The sequence below is a fragment of the Vanessa cardui genome, chromosome 5 (genome assembly GCF_905220365.1).
Source record: "Vanessa cardui chromosome 5, ilVanCard2.1, whole genome shotgun sequence".
Lineage (NCBI taxonomy): Eukaryota > Metazoa > Arthropoda > Insecta > Lepidoptera > Nymphalidae > Vanessa > Vanessa cardui.
Genome location: NC_061127.1, coordinates 9594561 through 9615044, shown reverse-complemented (window position 1 = coordinate 9615044; position 20484 = coordinate 9594561). Strand labels below are relative to the sequence as shown.

At 31.3% G+C, this 20484-nt stretch overlaps 1 protein-coding gene across 1 annotated transcript; it reads left to right on the top strand.

Moving 5' to 3' along the window:
* Window positions 1–1358: 1358 nt before the first annotated feature.
* LOC124529736 (putative inorganic phosphate cotransporter) lies at window positions 1359–19412 on the top strand. Its single transcript, XM_047103633.1, has 8 exons — window positions 1359–1627; window positions 10930–11114; window positions 14353–14592; window positions 14685–14894; window positions 14972–15136; window positions 15701–15917; window positions 17604–17842; window positions 17998–19412. The coding sequence occupies exons 1-8, from the start codon at window positions 1594–1596 to the stop codon at window positions 18181–18183; spliced, it is 1476 nt and encodes a 491-aa protein (XP_046959589.1). The 5' UTR covers window positions 1359–1593; the 3' UTR covers window positions 18184–19412.
* Window positions 19413–20484: the final 1072 nt, after the last annotated feature.

Below are 20484 nucleotides of genomic sequence, written 5' to 3'. Positions count from 1 at the left end.
TAATATGTATAAAATTAGATTTACCTTAATTTCGTTCGATATTTAAATATTAAATGCCATGTAAAATTAATATCTTAAACGATATCTATTTATATTTAAAAATCTCCTAAAGGATATAAATTCATTTATTCGACAGTATTTTGGTTTAAACCGTAAATGGGCTAGTTAAATTAAAAGTACGTTTACGGTGTAAGAAGTTCGTTTTTGTTTTCAGTACAATGTATAAGTGATGTTGATAACAACGATGACCACTTACTATCGGGTTGTGAATACGTGAATTTTAATAGAACGTTACGGGTTCATATCCTGCCTGGATATCACACTTTTAATGAGCATCAATTTTGTTCAATTATTATACTCAGCGGCGTTGGAAAACATCGTAAGGAAACAATGATAATAAGCTCCATGAGTTATCTTCAAGAGGGCAGAAGCCTCGGTCTTTAAAAGTAGGACACATACAGATTGTTAAGTTATGGTTTGGAACGCATGTTTCCAGAAGTCTATGCAGTTTTCCGCTAGGAATACTGATGGTACCATTCATAATCTACAATATGGCTGTATACACTATATTCCAAACAAGGATCCTTAAGGATATATTTTAATATAATTCAAGGTTTATCACTGGAAAAAGGTTATAACTATAATAAAATTGATAGCGGAAGAATGAATTTATAATCAATCTAAAATCGTTTGTCCTGACTGAATATCAAAGCCTGTCTACAACTGGGACCAGAATACTGAAATTGTAACTTAGTTTAACTTTATAGTGTTACTATTCTCTGAGGAAGAATAACTAATTTTAATATTGAGGAATAAATGAGAGGGTTTTCAATATAAAACATTCACAACTTTTTAAGATTTTTTTACATATTTGTCTATTACTAGAAAAAATAAACAGTTTTAATCATTTTTAACTGTAAATATGTAAAATCTGGTGTAACCATTAAATTACTTTATTGATTAAGGAAAGTAAACGATTATTCCGCTCGGGTACACATTAAAAGTAATAAAATATGCACCGTGCATTATAACTGCATGTTTACACAACATTATTCAAATGCGATTTTAATAACAAACACCATTATAACAATAGGTCAACATCGATCATATGATCGAATCAGACAACGATACAGAAACAGATTGATCCTCACCTCCGGGTATTAAAAAACGCACTCGTTTCCACACGCTAAACTTGACCGAACATAGAACAGGTTCGATGCGGAAGTGTGTCAGTGACATAACATCTGGGTTGTTGTAATAATTAATAAATATTTTAATTTTTTTTCTCTAACGATGTCATTTTATCCCGGTAATTGCTGGTGTGGCAGGACGGACAAGGTATATAGAGGCAAGGTGAGTGCGCGGCCGGTTGATTGTGAGGCTGTGGTGGAGCGCGCACGACGGCGCGACGCGAACGCGCTAACAAATACGTTCTCGATACAATCGATCCCAGTACAATTTAAAAAAAGCTTGTGATATTATTATTAACGTTAGTTTATATATATTTATAATTAAATGACTTTATAATAAACATTACGAAAGCGAACATTGAAACTGTGATTTTGTTAAGTGGTGGTAATCTTTTTTCCCAAAATGTTGACCGGTTGGCAGTTCGTTCTTTCGAAATGTAAGTAGCTTTTGTATCGGTCTATAATTAAAAAATTAAATAAAACAAATAGTGAATCCAATTAATCGATATTCCTGTATTTACGTTATATAGAAATTAATAATTCATGTATAAATATTTTTTATAATCTTGTTATGGCTCGAATATAAATATACATACTTATTATTCGGATTTTTAATAACGATTAACTCGTCTGACTCGTCTTTAAAATAATTAATATTATATAAATAACCAAAATTTCAATTAAATTAAAAACTTTAAAAAAATAATATGTGCATATTTAAAAAAAATCTTATAATTATTAACCAAATATATAAATCTACCAGTTACCATAAAAATATTATTAAAAACAAATCATTTTACTAAAAATATATTGCTCATACAGGTTTGGATGTGAAAGGATGACATTTAAATTAATGAAATATTTCAATCAAAATAAACGTATGATAAATAAAACATTGTGTATCGAACAATAAATATCGTAAACACTACCTTTTATTATATAATGCGTAGAAGCCTACAATACGCACGTATCTTAATTAGTTTATATAATAATAATTAATTAATTAATAGTTGTCTTTATATTCGAAATCTTCTGAAAGTTAGAGGGTTCCGTTTGAGAATAAATTGTAGTAACCAGAATGATCAGATTAATTTTAATTTTAAAAAATAATTGGAAGTAAAAAGTTTTTTTTTTTTTTAAATAATTAGTTAATTTTTTTTTTATAATTTAATGAATTAAACTTTTCGCACTTTAGTTTTTTTCGTAACAACTTTTGACATTAAACAGTAAACGACCAAGGTCGAAGTAATTTGATTATTAATTGTAACAACAAAAAAACAATTACAGGACGATTGTTCAAATATCATTGAAATTTAAAGTAATTATAGTTTTGATTATTAAATTGTGTTCTTATACCATTTTTATTTATTCACTTTTAAGATTGTAGTTAGGATCGCACTAGTAATTTTTATTACCGGAATTACTTACGAGAACATAAACATAACCAATCAAAGTGCCTTATCCGCTGTAAAATATTTTTTTAAAAAAGAATATTTAGTGTTATTTTTCTCTCAATATCACATACATAATGTGAAGATCTTAGATCCTTTAATTGAAAAAAATTTGCGTTTGACGACTGCGTGTGGCAAATAGTACATACTTCTTACGGTAATGTCTATGGGAAGGTGACTTGCGATGTTACGTTTCTGAATAAAATTGTGCATTTGTCTATGAAAAAGTGACTTACCACAAAAAATAATTTCATTAGTCTTTTTTTTCAAAGTTAAAAGAAAATATACAAACTACATGCTTAGGTACCATTTTAATAGCTATGAACGCTAATACATTTTCTTTATTTGAAATATCCGAAAAAGATAATTTATCTGAATACGAATTAAACTAGAGTTTGTAATTAAATTGTAAGCGAGGTCGCGCTTAGAAACTAGTATAAAGTATCTAATGTACGTAAAAACGGAGGAAGGCCGCGTTACGAAATTTGTCGGTTTCAGTGATTTCCAATCTATGAGGACCTTTAACAGATGCTTGAAGAGATTATTTCTTGTTTGCACATACAATTTTCATCACTATAACTTGTATGAGGTATCGTAACTTCGCTATATATAATTATATACATACATACTAAATAACATTAATAATTACATAATATTTCGAATAACTTTATTATTTATGCTATGCGATTTGTTAATTTGTTATAAATTTTCGTATTAAGTAAGTATATTATAACCATTAAAAAAATTTGTAGCGTTCTTATAAAAGTGAATTTACTGGTGTTTATTTAAATACTGATTATTCTGTTCCTGTCAGTGATTCATTGTATTGCTTAACTAATCAGATCCTCAGCATTTATAGGTTATGTTGTTACAACACTTGATATCAAAATCTAAATGATCTACAATAATCATACAAATACTATAGAAGCATATACGAATAACTATCCTACGTTTGATAAAATTAATTGTTTTTAATTTATTTAAGACTTATTAAAAAGAGATATTTTGTTTTAAATAAATAAAAAAATTAACAAAAAAGAAAGACCGACTTCAAACAAAACACTATTTTAAAACAAATAAATATGCACTAAAAAGTAATAAAAATAATTGCGTATTCAACATATTTTTTAGAGTCCTCCTAAGTAAAGTGAAATAAAAAATATTAGACTACTTAAAAGTCGATTTACGATTATATAACGTAGTTATAGTTATTAATTTCTAAGTATAGTAGGCTTAAAGCTATTCCTTGAATTCTTCAATTAGGTACAAGAAGCGACCTCGTTTAATTACAGATCTCAAAGATTTTTCATATCTATAAAAGTGAATTAAAATATCAAATCCTACCGTATTCATCGCACGTACTTCTTACCAATAAAGGAGGAAACGATAATTTAAAATTTAGTCACTTTGTATGAATACGCATTGTTTACAAAATACTTTACGAATTTTGTAAGGACATTTAGAAGTCGTAAATTTTAGTATTCATTTTTAACAACAAGTGCTTTTGTAAAAAGTTACAAAGTTTTACAATCGTTTTCATTCTAGACAAATACATGTTATGAGTTTCGAACGGAATACAAAAGAACAATCTTTTAGCCTTTAGATTTCAGTGTAGTAATTTTCGTGATTTTACAAATGATTTAATTTACTTATAATAATAATGACGTCTTAACTAATCTCGGCTGCACCGGCCAAGTTCAAGGGAGACTAACCAACACAAGTTTATATTACTGTGCACAAGTACGACACAGGTGCACAATCTATTCTCCCATAATCTGATGGAACGGAAAAACCTACACGAGCTAAAAGAAAATTGTTAAGGCGTATAGCAATATTACACTAAAGTAGTGCCAGTTGAGCCAATCCAAAATGAATCCAAAATTATTAATAACCTGTGACATTTCCCTTATATTATAATTATAATTGGAACACCAATTAATCAATTACCTAATAAGTATCTGAACTAACCTTACTTATTTAAATATTAATCTACAGTAACATATAATTACCAAAGCGAGCATTGTTAATATTAATACGTTTAATATAACTAATTCTTTACATGCGAAAGTAATATATATTATGTAATTAGATATGATGTAATGAAATTCGGTTCCGAGTTAAGCCGCAGTTGCACAGTGGATAGTAGGACGCGGATCTTAAGTAGGTTTCAAAATCGGACTTTTTACTACTATATATTAATTTGTTCCTAATATCGTACACAGCGATAAAAAAAGAATATAATTAAAAAATTTAAAAAAAAAGTATCATGTATATAATGTGATAATATTGGGCATTTACACACACACACACACACACACACACATACATTTTTGGTACACACTTCAATCATTATCATTACACAGTATAAAACAAAGTCGCTTACTGCTGTCTGTCCCTATGTATGCTTAGATCTAAGAAAATTACACAATGGATTTTGATGCGGTTTTTTTGAATAGATAGAATCGAGAAGAAGTTTTTTTTTTATATAATACATGAACAATATAGTTAAGAAAACTGATAATTTTAGAAGTTTCTAATGTGATGTCGTAAATAAACAAATTCTGTAATATGTCCTTACTGCGTGCCAAGCCGGGACGGATCTCTAAGTACCTAAACGAAGGCTGTAAGTATAAATACAGACAAGAACCACTAAATTTCCATCAACTAGATTAGTTGACGATATTTATATAGCAAAAAACAATAAAGCAATATAAATATTCTTTCACAATGTTGTGTTTTTTTTTAATTTCTTCAACAAGCATTTCATTCACGCTGAATATCTGATATACATAAGAAATGAGTTATAGCTATCACAATATCATTGTTTCCTCGATTGAATGGAAAATATCGCTTGACTTTATACATTTCTGTTTTATTATATGAAACTAATAATATAGCACGAAGGAAATATCTTGTATTGTCTAATAAATCTATACTGATATTATAAATGTGAAAGCAACTGTGTCTGTCTGTATGTCGCTATTTCACTACCAAGCCAATGAACCAAATGTTCAAAATATGAATATGTTTATATGAGTATGAGAGAACATCACATACATTACTCTGATCCCAATGTAAGTAGCTGAAGCACTTGGGTTATGGAAAATCAGAAGTGACGACGGTATCACAAACTCCCAGACCCAAGACAACATAGAAAACTAATGATAATCTACATCGACTCGGTCAGGGATCGAATTTGGGACCTCGGAATGGTGTACCCATGAAAACCGGTGTACGCACTACACGATCATGAAGGTCGTCAAAAAATAAAATCGAAATTTATCACGAATGAACTACTTTTCTTTCTGTGATCTAACATGTTTATTTTGAGTTTATCTTCAGTTTGAAAGAATTTGCATTGAAAAAAAATACTCATCACCTTCGCTGGTTCGTTTTGCGCGAAAAAATTGGGTATTATTCAACGTATTATTGCTAGAATTCTTGTCTCAAACACGGAATTCTATGCATCCTTATTCCTCCTTAAAGTTCTCAATATAAATATTACTTATATGCATAACTTTTTATGAGACAATCAATAACTTTCTGTTATTACTTTTGTTGGACAAATTATTGATACTTAATGCACACTCTTACTTATAAATGTACGCGTCTACATTTTTTAAGTATATGACATTATCGAAAACCAATTATGATACTTTAAGTGTATTTACATACAAGATTTATAATATCCCAATCAAGTAATGTATAAAATGTTTATTGATAAACGTGTATTATAATTATTCCTCTTTCTATTTATTTATCATTAATACCTACAGTTTTTAATGGAATGCATAAAAAATTCTGTGAGACGAATTTGAATTTTTCACTCTTGTAAAAAAAACGTTTTGACATAAAAAATATTATCCACTTTAAAAGCGCTTTTAAAATCCTTATAACGCATTATTTATAATTATGAAAGCAATGATCAGCTATTGCGCAAATGTACGCAAAGTAACTGACGAATAAATTAGAAGTACAGTATAGTAAGGATTAAATTAACTTTCTTCTATTATGTCTTTGGGAAAATCTATCATTTGTCCCGCCTACGCGGTAATAGAGGCGACGGAGGCCGGGTGATTTAATGCACTTCGGTGAAAGGGAGCGGCGGCCCGTCCGACGGCTCTCCTGCAACTCGCTATTAGATGAATGCTTGTTCAATTCCTGCCGCCTACTCCGAAGGTCTTAGGTGATCACTTCACGATATACCTTTAACAAATACAGACCGACGGATTGATTTGCAGCGCAGTGAAAGGCCCTAGCATGTCACTAATGCAACCGACTTGTTTACGTGTTGACGTCTTACATTAATATGCGCACGTGTCCGCTGTGTCTATACACCTTTACGTTCAAATCAATTAAATAATGACGTCGAGGAAAAGTTAATTTATATATTTTTTGTATGTAATGTAATTTGTAAGATTTTTCCGATTTTACGCATCTGCTGATGATTATTCATTTGTCTTCGTCACAACTTACTGTTGTTTAAATTGTTTGTGAGGACAAAAGATCATTAAATTTTGATCGAGCATTATTGTTATGTTTTCCAGACCTTGCACCTGTGTAAATAGTTAATGAATAAACGTCATCAATTTTGGATGCAAACACACACAATAAAAAATGTATTAAAGTCAATGATGTTGTAGTAAACGGATATGTTATTAACGCGCAAAAAGTGAAGACTAGAAAACGTCCTAATTGGGACGTTTGGCTTTAGTTGTTTTACGTAGTAATACGTTAGAATACATCATAATTACGTACTAATACGTTTTGTATAATTAAAACATCTAGTTATCCCTTTTACTTATTGTTTTTATCAAGCTATCCTTAAAATAATAATTAAGCTAAAATAAATTAAAATAAACGGCCCCGGCGCGGCACACTTTTTTCTGTTGTTTAGTATGGGTATAACATATCTGTTTATTAGAATATCATTGATTAAAGTAGACTTTTCATAATGTGCTAAAGTAATTATATTGACGTACAAAATGACACCGCCAGCGTGTCTACCGACGGCAACAAGTCCAGCCCTGCCATTGGCCGGCAGGGATCGTACGACGCAGCGCTGGAATGCAACATCGTTTCAATAGAAATCTGCGTGTACGTCGACAAAAACTAACACTTCTAACGAGTTTCTCAATTCCAATGCCAATTTTGGCTAGTCCAGTCGGACGGGAACGTGCCCAGTTTCTCCATAAAGCCAGTTTTTATACACGAGCGGTACTACACGTCGATTCGGACGGTCCACGATTTGGTTTTTCTGAACGGGAATTTTAACGGCCACGCTTGTCACAACTCTTAATATTCTAAAGTTGTAATGGAACGGAAATAATAACTCCATTTTCGTGATACACGAGGATGACGAACGCTCAAATAAATAGGCTATTGTTCTATACTAAAATTTGATACGAATATTTGTCTTTTATGTTTTACCGATAGAGAAATGCATAAAAAATCAATCGTAAATAATTTGAGACAATATTTTTTTTCAATTTATTTATCTGCAGAATAAATGTTACATTCTATGAATCAATTTTATGTAACAAAAATATTATAAGTCTTATATCGAAACATATATGTCGATTATGTAAGTAAATATCTAATAATATACATTCGAATCGTTACACATTTAAAAACACGCAACAGCATATAATAGCCTCGAAACTCTTTACGGTAGCTTAGCGGTCAATCACTTAAATTTGGTCGTTAGCGCTTCAAACTAACAAAGAAAAAACTGTGTCACTACACTCGCAACGTCGATCAATATAGTATAATATCTTACATGCAGTATGCACCATCTCGTCACAGTACGGTACACATAATACGTAACACAGGAACAGTAGTAACAATTAAATAGTACATTTGATTTGACTTATCCCTCGCCATTGTCCATTGGAGTAACTTCTCTGTAATTATTCGTGACACAAGTTTCATTGTTCAAGTTTTATTATCGTGTCCGTGTCTGTTATGAAATTCAATGAAAAATTACGATAAGAGGAAAATTAGTCATCTTAAAATCGTGTTAGGAAACAGTAAACGATGTATCTATTGTTCTCATACAAACGACCTATGTATTTACAAAGTTGTGTATTAATTTTGTTTGGCGGTTAAGTCTTCCAGCTCGTCCGATCTTAATTCCGTTGACCTTCAAGAAACACCGATCGTATAGAATGGCGATTCGTACCAAAACTTGCAATGCGAAAATATACATTAAGAACGTTTTTTATTTTATTATCCTATTGGTTTTATTTTTTTCATTGTCAATAGTGCGATGGCCTCAACATTGAATGTGGTTTTATTTAAAACCTCTTTCAAATCTTACCTAAATAAAAGTATACTTTTTTATTTATTTTTATAAATACTGAATAATGCATTCTAAATAAGCCGACCGCCAGAGGCGCTTTATAATTATTAATTATATAGTATTGAATCGCGATTCGTATAGATTTTACAGTTGAGTTTACTATTCAAAGTCTTCCTTTCATAACTGTCCGTTACTTTTCATAAAAAAATATAGTTGTGTCTCTAGTCGTCAGATTCAATAAAAGAAGTTACGTTAAAATCGGTTCAGTATGCATAATGCATACATATATGCATCATTTTTAGTCAGTATACCAAAAATAAAGTTACTTGTTTCTAACTTTAAAAAAATGTCGATCTTTTATACAAACATTAAACGCCTATTTGACCCCTTAAGGAGCAGAATTTCCTTTCCTTTCAGGGTGTCTATTAAATAAACTACTCAACAAATTTCATGACCCTAACCTAACTTTAATAGATAGTTTACGCTTAGCGATGATGAATCAACCACTCGTCACCTATTATAAGTAAAGACAGTATGAATACTATTTATTTCTAATTATTAATGTTTGTATATTGGCTAATCTGAAATTAAAAAAAAAACTGAAGATTAAGCACTGCTTAAGTTGCTTAATCATTTTATTTTTAAGCACAAATCAATCGAAAATATGCCTTCAACATCAATGTGTCAAAATATTTAAAATAAACATTATGCTTGCGTCGGAAAAATAAAAATAATTTTAATGTTGATTACCCAACCGAAATACAATGATTATGAATAAGGAAATGCTTTTGAGCAGTATTCAATGCTCAAAGCAAATGTGAGCGGATTTTAAAACAGACATAACCTCATCGAAACTGAAAATGAGGAAGTTTCTAAGAATCCAATTAAGACTCGTCTTCAATTTGTTTAAAAAGGAAGAAGGAATTATTAAATGTCAATGAAGATGCACGGTGCGATCGAATTCTAATAAATTAAACATTCATAGTATACGTCTTAATTCTCTATGACTTGAATGTGTTTCTCGGAACGAAGATCGAGAATCTTAAAGAGCTTGTTTAGTCTAAGATAATCTTAGCTTTAAAATGTGTACATAGTACTCTTACTTTCCACGTTCGAGTATTTCGCAAACAAAGAGATTTCTTCGTTTGATTTTATAAATATATATTTAATAATTTTACCGGTAGCCCCGTACCGGTAACATTATTACTATTAAGTCGAGGAGGGTTGTGAATAAAATTCGGCAGCGAAGTCAGAAAATGTTAGGAATTTTAAAAATTCTGCCACATAAGTATTGAATCACATTGATGTAGCGTGGACGATTTAGCTCCAAATCTTCTCCTCTAGATACCAACAGTGTATCAACAGTCTGTTCTTTATTACCTACATTTTGTATTTTTTACATTAACACTAATTAAAACGCTAACACCATTTTTATCGATATGTTTTTTATTCGATAAAACTTCAGCAAATAAACCAAACAACGGGTTGACAAACAAAAAATTGAGAAAATTATACTAAAATTGAAATAACAATTTTTAAATTTTTCTGTTCATATGTTTGGTCCGGCTAATCTCTGGAATGGCTGGACGATTTTGAAGAGACTTTCACCATTAGATAGCTAATGTAATAAGGAGTAACTTAGGCTACTTTTATTTTAGAATAATTGATAAAATTTCTGTTTAATTCGAATCGAAATCGCGAGCGCAGCTAGTTACTTATAAAAATGTATACTTTACTTAATAAGACTAACAATACATGAAATTATATAACAGCATTATATATATTTAGATAAATAAAATGTATTAGAAATTCACAATTAACGAAGCGAAACAAAACGAAAGTCGAAAAAAAAAACAAACACAAAATGGCGCGGGCCCGCGTCTGAAATGTTTAAATCTATTAAACAAAAAATCATATAATTAAGACTTCTTGCATATTTGATTTGAATGTTATGGCGATAATTAAAAATGATAACTCCTTTCAACAGTATTCGTGATACCACAACGATGGGTGATGGCGATCATGGGATTCCTCGCGGTCGCTAACGCGTACACGATGCGGGTTTGCCTCAACATTGCGATAACACAGATGGTGAGACGGCACGCACCGACGCCGGCTTACGAGGACGGCTCCTGCCCTGGTGACCTGGATGAAGTTATCGCCGATCCCACAGTTAGTACCTTTTAAAACTAAAACTATCTATATTCGATTGTCACTTCAGTGTCAAATCGGTTAGAATATCGTTATTGTAAGTCCTACTATAGTATTAGAAATGCGAAAGTTTGTGAAGATGTATGTGTGTTTGTTACTCTTTCACGAAACAACTACGAAATCGATTTGCATAAAATTTTACATTAATATAGATTATACATCAGAATAACACATAAGCTACAATTTATAATAATTTTATCTATCCTACTAATATTATAAATGCGAAAATTAGTGAGTAATAAACATAAATACATCCATATGTACGTTCGTTTATCTTTCACGAAAAAACTACTGAACGCATTTGGATGGAATTTTACAGTATAGTAAAGTAATATAGGTTATACATCAAAATAATACATAGGCAACATTTTTTAATTATTTTATGTAATTTGGTCACAATATAATGCTACTAAGTATCATGCGAAGCCAGGGCGAGTAGTCGTTAATAAATAAATTCCATTACGTTAAAACAGAAAAAAAATCATCGATTTGTTACGTATGATATCACCAATATATTTCAAATGAAATAACAATTATAAAACGATGTCAGATTGGTAAAGATTATTGTTTTGGACATTTCATTTACATGCGTTTAAATAGGTTTTGTTAAGTAACTTTTTGTATTGAAAGTATTTTACACGGCTGCCTCAGGTTTAGTTTTTAATTGATTGTTATTACGTATTTTCCTTCGGCACAATTTGGATTCTTACAATTTACGAATCGATTAACGAATTATTTTCTAGAAAACACTAAAATGTTACGAAATTATTTAAGTACCTATTTCTTATGTTAATTGCTCAAAGATTGACGAAAGACTCTGATTAAATTTCATTTGTCTGTTGTTGTAGCCTAATGATCTTGATGGTTTTTGCCATATTATGAAGTACTGTTTTTGTTATATGTTTTCCATATACATAATATGGAAGCACTTAGAGTATTTGAGGTAGGAGTAGTAGTATTTGATGTGGCATCAAAATGAAGATTTAATAAACAATTAAAAATATGTATACCTATTTCAGCTAGTTACTTTACTACGGTACTTTTTTTTGAGCTGCTTATAAAATTTACTATTTTATAGTATACACTAGCGACCCGACCCGACTTTACATGATTGGACATAAGTTTTTTTCTGATATTTTTACCTTTTATTTTTATATTTTTGTTGCTTATTTCCGACATGTTTAACAATTGTCGTTCTATTTCGAATATTTATTTACACAAAAACCTTTATAAATTATAGAATACCTCTGTCTATTCGTGAAAACCTCATGAAAATCCGCTCAGTAGTTTTGGAGCTTAGCGCGAACATACAGACAGACAGACACGGCCGCTTCACTTGTTTTATAATATGTATATTTTGTCTCGTAAAACGGTTTAGAAGCATTATTTGTTAAATTACAATTCATTCACAATAAAATTAGTGTGAATTGAAGTTTTTAGTTAAATTTAAAGTCGAACTTTATATTTATATTAAAACTCGAACTATTTATCCCACGGTCCGCTGGAATGTTGGTAAATTAAAGCCGTTGTCCAGTTTGGATGTTCCTTAACGTGTGAGCTATGTGACATATTAATGATTTAAGAGCCTCCATACCGTCGATATTAACCAGGAAACGGTCTCTATTAAACCGATTCGTGTGAACACAATGTGTTATTTATGAACAAAATAGATGAAGGTAGGTTTTATAGTATAATTTTATATATTGTTATGTAAAAAATAATGTTTAATCTCCTACAGATTTTCATTTAGTTATTATCGTTATTTTCAGTAATATTTGGCTTTCTGCAAATTTACACGGTAATTTATTTCATATTTTTTAAAGTATTATTTTTAATAAAATACATAACCAGAATTTTACGGATTTTCGTATACCTATATATTTATGTTAAATCATATTACTCTGCGTTTTTTAAATCATTTAGGTATATTTACGAGTATTAGGAGATATAGTTTTACAATTTGTCCAAGCCTTTGAATTTGCCGTTTTGACTGCCCTTGTTATTCATGATACGTGGATGTCATTTATAATGGAAAGTGGAAATTATACTTCAACTATAATGGAAGAATTTTATCGTACAAAATATTAATATTCAGTGACACATTTTGTTTTTATACGGAGCTAGATAATATTTGCCATTTGCTACGCTTTTGTAAATTTTTAAGTATGCTAAAGTAGAATACTTAAGAGGTTAGATTTTTTTTATGGTATAGGTTGGCGGACGAGCATATGGGCCACCTGATGGTAAGTGGTCACCATAACCCATAGACAAAGACGCTGTTAGAAATATTAACTATTACTTACATCATCAATGTGCCACCAACCTTGGGAACTAAGATGTTATGTCCCTTGTGCCTGAAGTTACACAGGCTCACTCACCCTTCAAGTCGGAACACAACAATACTGAATACTGTTATTTGGCGGTAGAATAACTGATGAGTGGGTGGTACCTACCCAGACGGGCTTGCACAAGGCCCTGCCACCAAGTAAATAAGTAGATAAGTAAGTAGGTTTTATTTTCGTCATTGAAAGTCGGTGTTTAAATTAAAGTTGACACATAATTAATATAATATGATTCAAAAATGGAAGCCGCGGTTAGACCATGGCCCACTAAGCTCGAATATGACTAATCCTTAACGCAGGTAACAAAACCGAACATTGCTAAATCGATCATCCATTGCAAAGTAATTATTTTCAAAACCAATTCATACGCCAAATCAACGATCTTTTACGCTTCTGAATGAGTTTTGATTAAGTTTTTAAATTAAATAAAAAACAGTGGAAATAATCAGAAGTATTGAATTCGAAAATTGGAATACCTAATATTGACCGGCTTACTGAATATAAAATGGTTTAAACATCTTTTTTTTTAATTTGAAGAAATATATTATATTAGTATTCACCCGCGGCTTCACAAGCGTTTTAGAGTGTTGGTTGTCATGTGTTAGGCAAGAAAAGTAGCCTATGCCCATTCTTGGAGTTCAAGTTTGCTTTATGCCAAATATCATCAAATTCGCTTCAGCAGTTTGGTCGTGAAAGAGCGTCAGACAGACAAACAGATAGATAGATTTACTATCATATTATTATATTTAATAATATAGATTCGTTATTTTGCTAACTGGTGTTGTAAGATTAAATTCTATATGTGTTACGTTAGGTTTACGTTTGCGTTACTTTATAACGGTATTATTATCTTTCAGGAAATAAGCGGATACAACTGGGACGAGGAGACTCAAGGCATTATCCTCAGTGCCTTCTATTACGGGTATATAGTAACACACCTACCTGGAGGTATGCTCGCTGAGAGATTCGGCGGAAAATACTCACTCGGCTTTGGTGTTCTGAGTACAGCTGTATTCACGTTGCTAACTCCTTGGGCAGTGAACATGGGGGGCGCTACAGGGCTTATTATTTTAAGGGTTCTGGAAGGACTTGGCGAGGTACATAGTTGTTAACATTTATAAAATTTGTCCCATTGAAATAAAAATACGATTTGACGTGAAATTTATATTTTTTATAAACTACCTTTTAGGGTACAACATTTCCAGCGTTGAACGCGATGTTAGCGCGATGGGCCCCGGTCTCTGAGAGGGGACGAATGGGTTCATTGGTATTTGGAGGAGCGCAAATCGGTAACATTGCAGGAACATATTTCTCAGGATTGGTCATCAAAGAGACCGGGGAATGGCAATCAGTTTTTTATCTTTTCGGTAGCATTGGAATCCTCTGGTTCATTTTATGGGTAGGTCTTTGATAACATATTTAATTTTAATTAAATGAAATGTGACATAAAAATAACCTTTTTTATTATTATTTCAGGCGCTTTTATGTTATAACGACCCAGAATCGCACCCTTACATTTCTGACAAAGAAAAAAAATATCTAGAAGAAGCTCTAGGCAGGCATCAGAACACTCAACCTTCTGCAATACCTTGGAAACCCATTTTCATGTCAGTCCCACTGTGGGCTCTGGTTTGTGCACAGGTATGTTTCATATACACTTAAAAAAATAAGTTTTTTGTTTAAAATTACGATTACAACACTATTTCATAATATTTGTTCATCGAACAAATCAATATAATTTTAATTCTGTTATTATACACATAAAAAAATACTTAAATATATATCAATCAGCGTGATGCGTAAAATTATAATTACCCGTGTAATTTAATTATACAATGATGTATATCAAGGAATCACATGAAAATGTATTAAATTAAATTTCAAAATATTTGTGGATAATAAAATATTTGAGTTTATTTTGGCATAGATTTATCCTTCGTAATTTCATCGATCGAATTTATTGAAATCACTTTTAAGCTGACATTACACGAACTGATGCTACAAAAGATAAGGAAATTCAATTTCAACTATTTCAGTTATATTTGTGTGTTCAACCATGAACGCTGTCAATAAATAACGCCTCTTGGACCTCGAGCAAATAATCAATGCTACATCTATTTATAGTCACGATTCCTTGAATCGAATTTGTTTTACCAATAAGATATCCGTGGAAATTTTACCAGAATAAGGTAAATTGTTTTTCAGATCGGCCACGACTACGGTTACTTTACAATGGTGACGGATCTCCCGAAGTACATGACTGGAGTATTAAAGTTCGATATCCACCGGACCGGAACGCTCGCTGCTCTGCCGTATGCGGTTATGTGGATCAGCTCGATATTGTTCGGATGGATGTGCGACAAAATTGTCAAACGACAATGGCTGACTGTGACGAACGCGAGAAAGACCTTTACAACTATAGGTAAGGAAAACTGTTTGCAGTTGCTCTTCTTCATTGTTGTCATATAACATTACTTTAATATTCCAAAATAGAAGACAATTTTAATTCCAACCCAATAATTATAATCAATCGTAATAAATATCATATAATATAAGAACAGTGATATTCATACGTATATAAATATGCCTTTAGTTAATAATATGGAAAATGGACACTTCATAATGAAATTAAATATTAAATGCAAGAAAATCCAATGGCTTTATTCAGCCTTGGCCATGCCTCATAGACAGTGTTGCGGTGTTCAAAGTGAAAGCCCCGATTACATCACTGAGCCTGACTTTGAATGGGAGATAGGGTTACGGTCTGAACTTCATCGAACTCATAAATACCGCTTTCGCATTCTATACATTCCTGAATTCCCTTTGAATGTTGTACGCCATTACATTAATCACCAATTACTACATACCACTTTGGCCCACTTGCCCAACACTCTTGGTGAACTCGTCGTTAACTTTGAATCAATAGTTTAACAAGTTTGCATCAAAAAAAGATAATGGCATAAATTTATGTTACCATTCAATATTAATGTCGAAAGATCCGGTTTATTGATTATACATCACATCTCAATTCGAATGGATTATTTAAGCATTAGCAAAGCTTTGCATATACATCGCAGTATATAATTAAGATCCGCGAGGGCACGAAGAATACTAATCGTTGTCGCTTGAGAAAGCGTGTCATAATACTTTAGTTGGCGTATTGTGATGTGTTCCGGCAGATTGAGCTAATTGACACTGCAAGGTCGATAATTAGAATGCACGTTCGTTGCATGCAGCAAAAGTGAAATGTGGTTTGGTATTGCAAGATACTCGTATAATACTTCAGATAATAAAAGATCGTCGTACATGTATCCAAAAACTGGTTATAATTAGGTAATCGTTTTGGAAATACCGAATTTATAAATTCTTACGACGAATTTTGACACAATAACCCATAATATTACGGACATTCAAAACCAATCGATGCTTACATAAAAGCAAACCAAATACCGGAACTCTGATTAAACATTTAACTCTTCGATTGAATTATACTTCAAATAGCGACCCGCCCCTGCTTCGCACGGGTGCAATACTGACACTAAATAGAGTACAGAATTTGTTTATTTACGATATCACATTAGAAACTTTTAAAATGATCAGAGTTTCTTTACTATATTGTCCATATACAACAAACAACAACAACAGCCTGTAAATTCCCACTGCTGGGCTAAAGGCCTCCTCTCCCTTTGAAGAGAAGGTGTGGAACATATTCCACCACGCTGTTCCAATGCGGGTTGGTGGAATACACATGTGGCAGAATTTCTATGAAATTTGTCACATGCAGGTTTCCTCACGATGTTTTCCTTCACCGCTGAGCACGAAATGAATTATAAAGACAAATTAAGCACATGAATCAGCGGTGCTTGGGTTTAAACCCACAATCATTGGTTAAGATGCACGCGTATTGCCCACATATTATATACCAAAACTTTAACTCTAGATCTAGTCATACATAGGGACAAGACAGCGGTGAGCGACTTTGTTTTCTTGATTTGTCTTCTTATTTCATTGTATTGATACTTACCATGAAAATAGTTTTAGATTTCAAAGTGTGCTTAATTATTATTGGAACTCAATTACAAATGTAAAAACTATCTTTTTATTTCAGCTTCCGTTGGTCCAGGAATATGCATGATCTTAGCCTCTTACTCTGGATGCAATACCGAAACTGTGGTGATACTTTTCACCGCATCTATGGGTCTCATGGGTGCCTTCTATCCAGGAATGAAAGTTAACGCATTAGACTTGAGCAGTAACTACGCAGGAACCATTATGGCGATCGTTAATGGTATTGGAGCTATAACTGGTATCATTGCGCCATATTTAGTGGGATTATTAACACCTGATGTAAGTAAACAGATTTTTCATGAATTCTTTATTTACTCTACAATTTCTCGTAATACAAATATCGAAAATGACATTTTGGCCAAAGTCATTATACGAAATACTTTCATAATAGCACAGTTTTTTTTTATTTAACCTAATTCTGAATCTTTTTGCAGAGTACCTTAACTCAGTGGCGATTGGTATTTTGGATAACGCTTGCGGTCTTTATCGTAACAAACTTGGTGTTCGTCGCATGGGCGTCTGGAGATGAGCAGTGGTGGAATTCAACATCGCAAGACGCGAAAAAACAAGAAATCGAAGCAGCAACGAACCAATCAACAAACAGTGAAGTAAAATTGTAAATAATATATGATATAATGTCGATCCAGATGCCATTATTGGAGAAACAGGGTTGACGATTGGTCGTGAAACGATCGAAGGTAGAGGCTATTGATCATATCGATTTTGAATCGATTCAAAATGTCAATGGAAGTACAATCGATTAGATCAACTCTTCCTTTTAAAAAAATAATGAAGAAAACAATCTTGTCAAAAGTATTACAAAAATTGGTGGAACGTGTCGAAGATTTCCAGACGTCGGAAAAAAATTTGACGTGCCAAATGAAGTACAAAACTTAAATAATTTTGATATTGGCGTTTCCTTTATCCACAGCCTGTGCTTTGTGATAATAATAGAATATTAGATATAGTTTAATCTATTGATATGATTGGATGTATTGGTTATGAGAAAATTATATAAGTTATTACATTATGTATTAAGTTAGTATGGAATACAACTTACAACTGTTTTCTATATCTGAAAATGATTCGATTTGTTTAAAGGATTGGTAATATTTATTATCAACCAAAGCGACTTTATTAAACCCACTCTTGATCATAAGTCATGTTAATTTTGAACAACAGATTAATCGTAGTTAATTAAGTAAATAATTAAAGAAGTATTGTTGATGGTTGGAGAATAATTACACAAATCTTTTTAGTATTGACAAGATCGTGACTAAGCATAAAACAAAATGCCTTAATAAATTTATATGATGTATATGGTAAGGTGTCCAATAAAAACTCTTTAAAAGATAAATTTTAATATTAAGATTAAGACACTGACAGAAAACATTTATTAATAGAAAATAAATGTTGCCATATGAAAAAACAACGATAAATACACTAGCTTTTAGTCACGACGTACAAATTAAATATGCATTTCAAATTCAAATTATTCTGATATACGTACCAGAGCAAATTTCTGGGAACCTGAGTGAAAAATAACTATGTTTACGTATATTTATTTAGCTGTTATGAAAGGGCACGATCGAATCATAAATATTTTGTTCACTTAGAATTTTATTGTGAAAATTTGATGAAAGGCTGTGAACAGACTATGATTAAGTATTGGTTAAAGTTTGACAATGTGCATTGTGCCATTCGATAGATCTTTATGTGTGAATATGATAATTTTAATACTAAATCGTTATAAGTCTGTCATGCAAGCTATTTATGAGTATCTGAGATATTAGGTTACTCTTTTGTACAATAACAATATTAATAATAATTGTTAAATAAAAATGACAAATAATTAAGTATGGTTTTCATTGAATAATTCCCTTTGTGTATAAATATAAATTGTATTTGAAAACAAACCTTTATAAAATAAATTAAAAAAAGACGTTTATCGTCCGTCGACATAACAAAGAAAAAATAGAACTAAAAAGAAATCAAACAAATCACCAAATACATAAATCTATAAAATAATATTTTTATTGTGTCTCCACTGACACTATTCGTAACATTGTTGTCTTATTAATAATTTTATTTTTTAATTTGCCTACCCTTTTTAATTGCCAGGCAGCAATATAATATTTTTTATAATCCAAATTAAAGACATGTCTATGAAAATTTACACAAATAAATCATCACATCATTTTTACACGAGGGATCATTACGTAACAGAAAATTGGTCAAATTTTAGGGGTGATTAAGTTGGTGATACAAATTAAACAAATTTGTATCAAGACATTGGTATCAAAACATAGTTATACATCGTTAAAAATACAATAATTGTTAATTTAATCTTATTTAAATGGCATAAAATATAAAATAATAAGGAAGAGTAGTTTTAAACTAAAGAAATAGTAATGTTACATCTATAGGCTACTCATACATGTTTAAACATTGATATTAATAAACTTCCCAATCGATGGAGTACATATACATAATTACCTGCGATTTGGTAAAAGTTTAGCTACATTATGCACCAGAAGAGCTAAATTAGTATATCATTATTTATACGAAAACACTTTTCACAGAAGCACTTACACTCCTTTATAATATTACATTAACTTTACATCCCAAGTTTCAAATGTTTGCTAACAAAATAAGAATTACCATAGATACTAGAGCTCAACCAATATTGCTTCAATTTAATGTCAAACTTGTTATTTTTTTTTACTCCTGCGGTTGGAATAGACTATATGTCAACAATTCATCAAATAAATAAGATAAATATTATAGTATGCATTTACAAGATAAAAAGTAAAGTAAAGTAACAGTCTGTAAATTTCCCACTGCTGAGATAAGGCCTCCTCTTCCATTAAGGAGAGGGTTTGGAACATATTCCACCACGCTGTCCCAATGCGGTTTGCTGG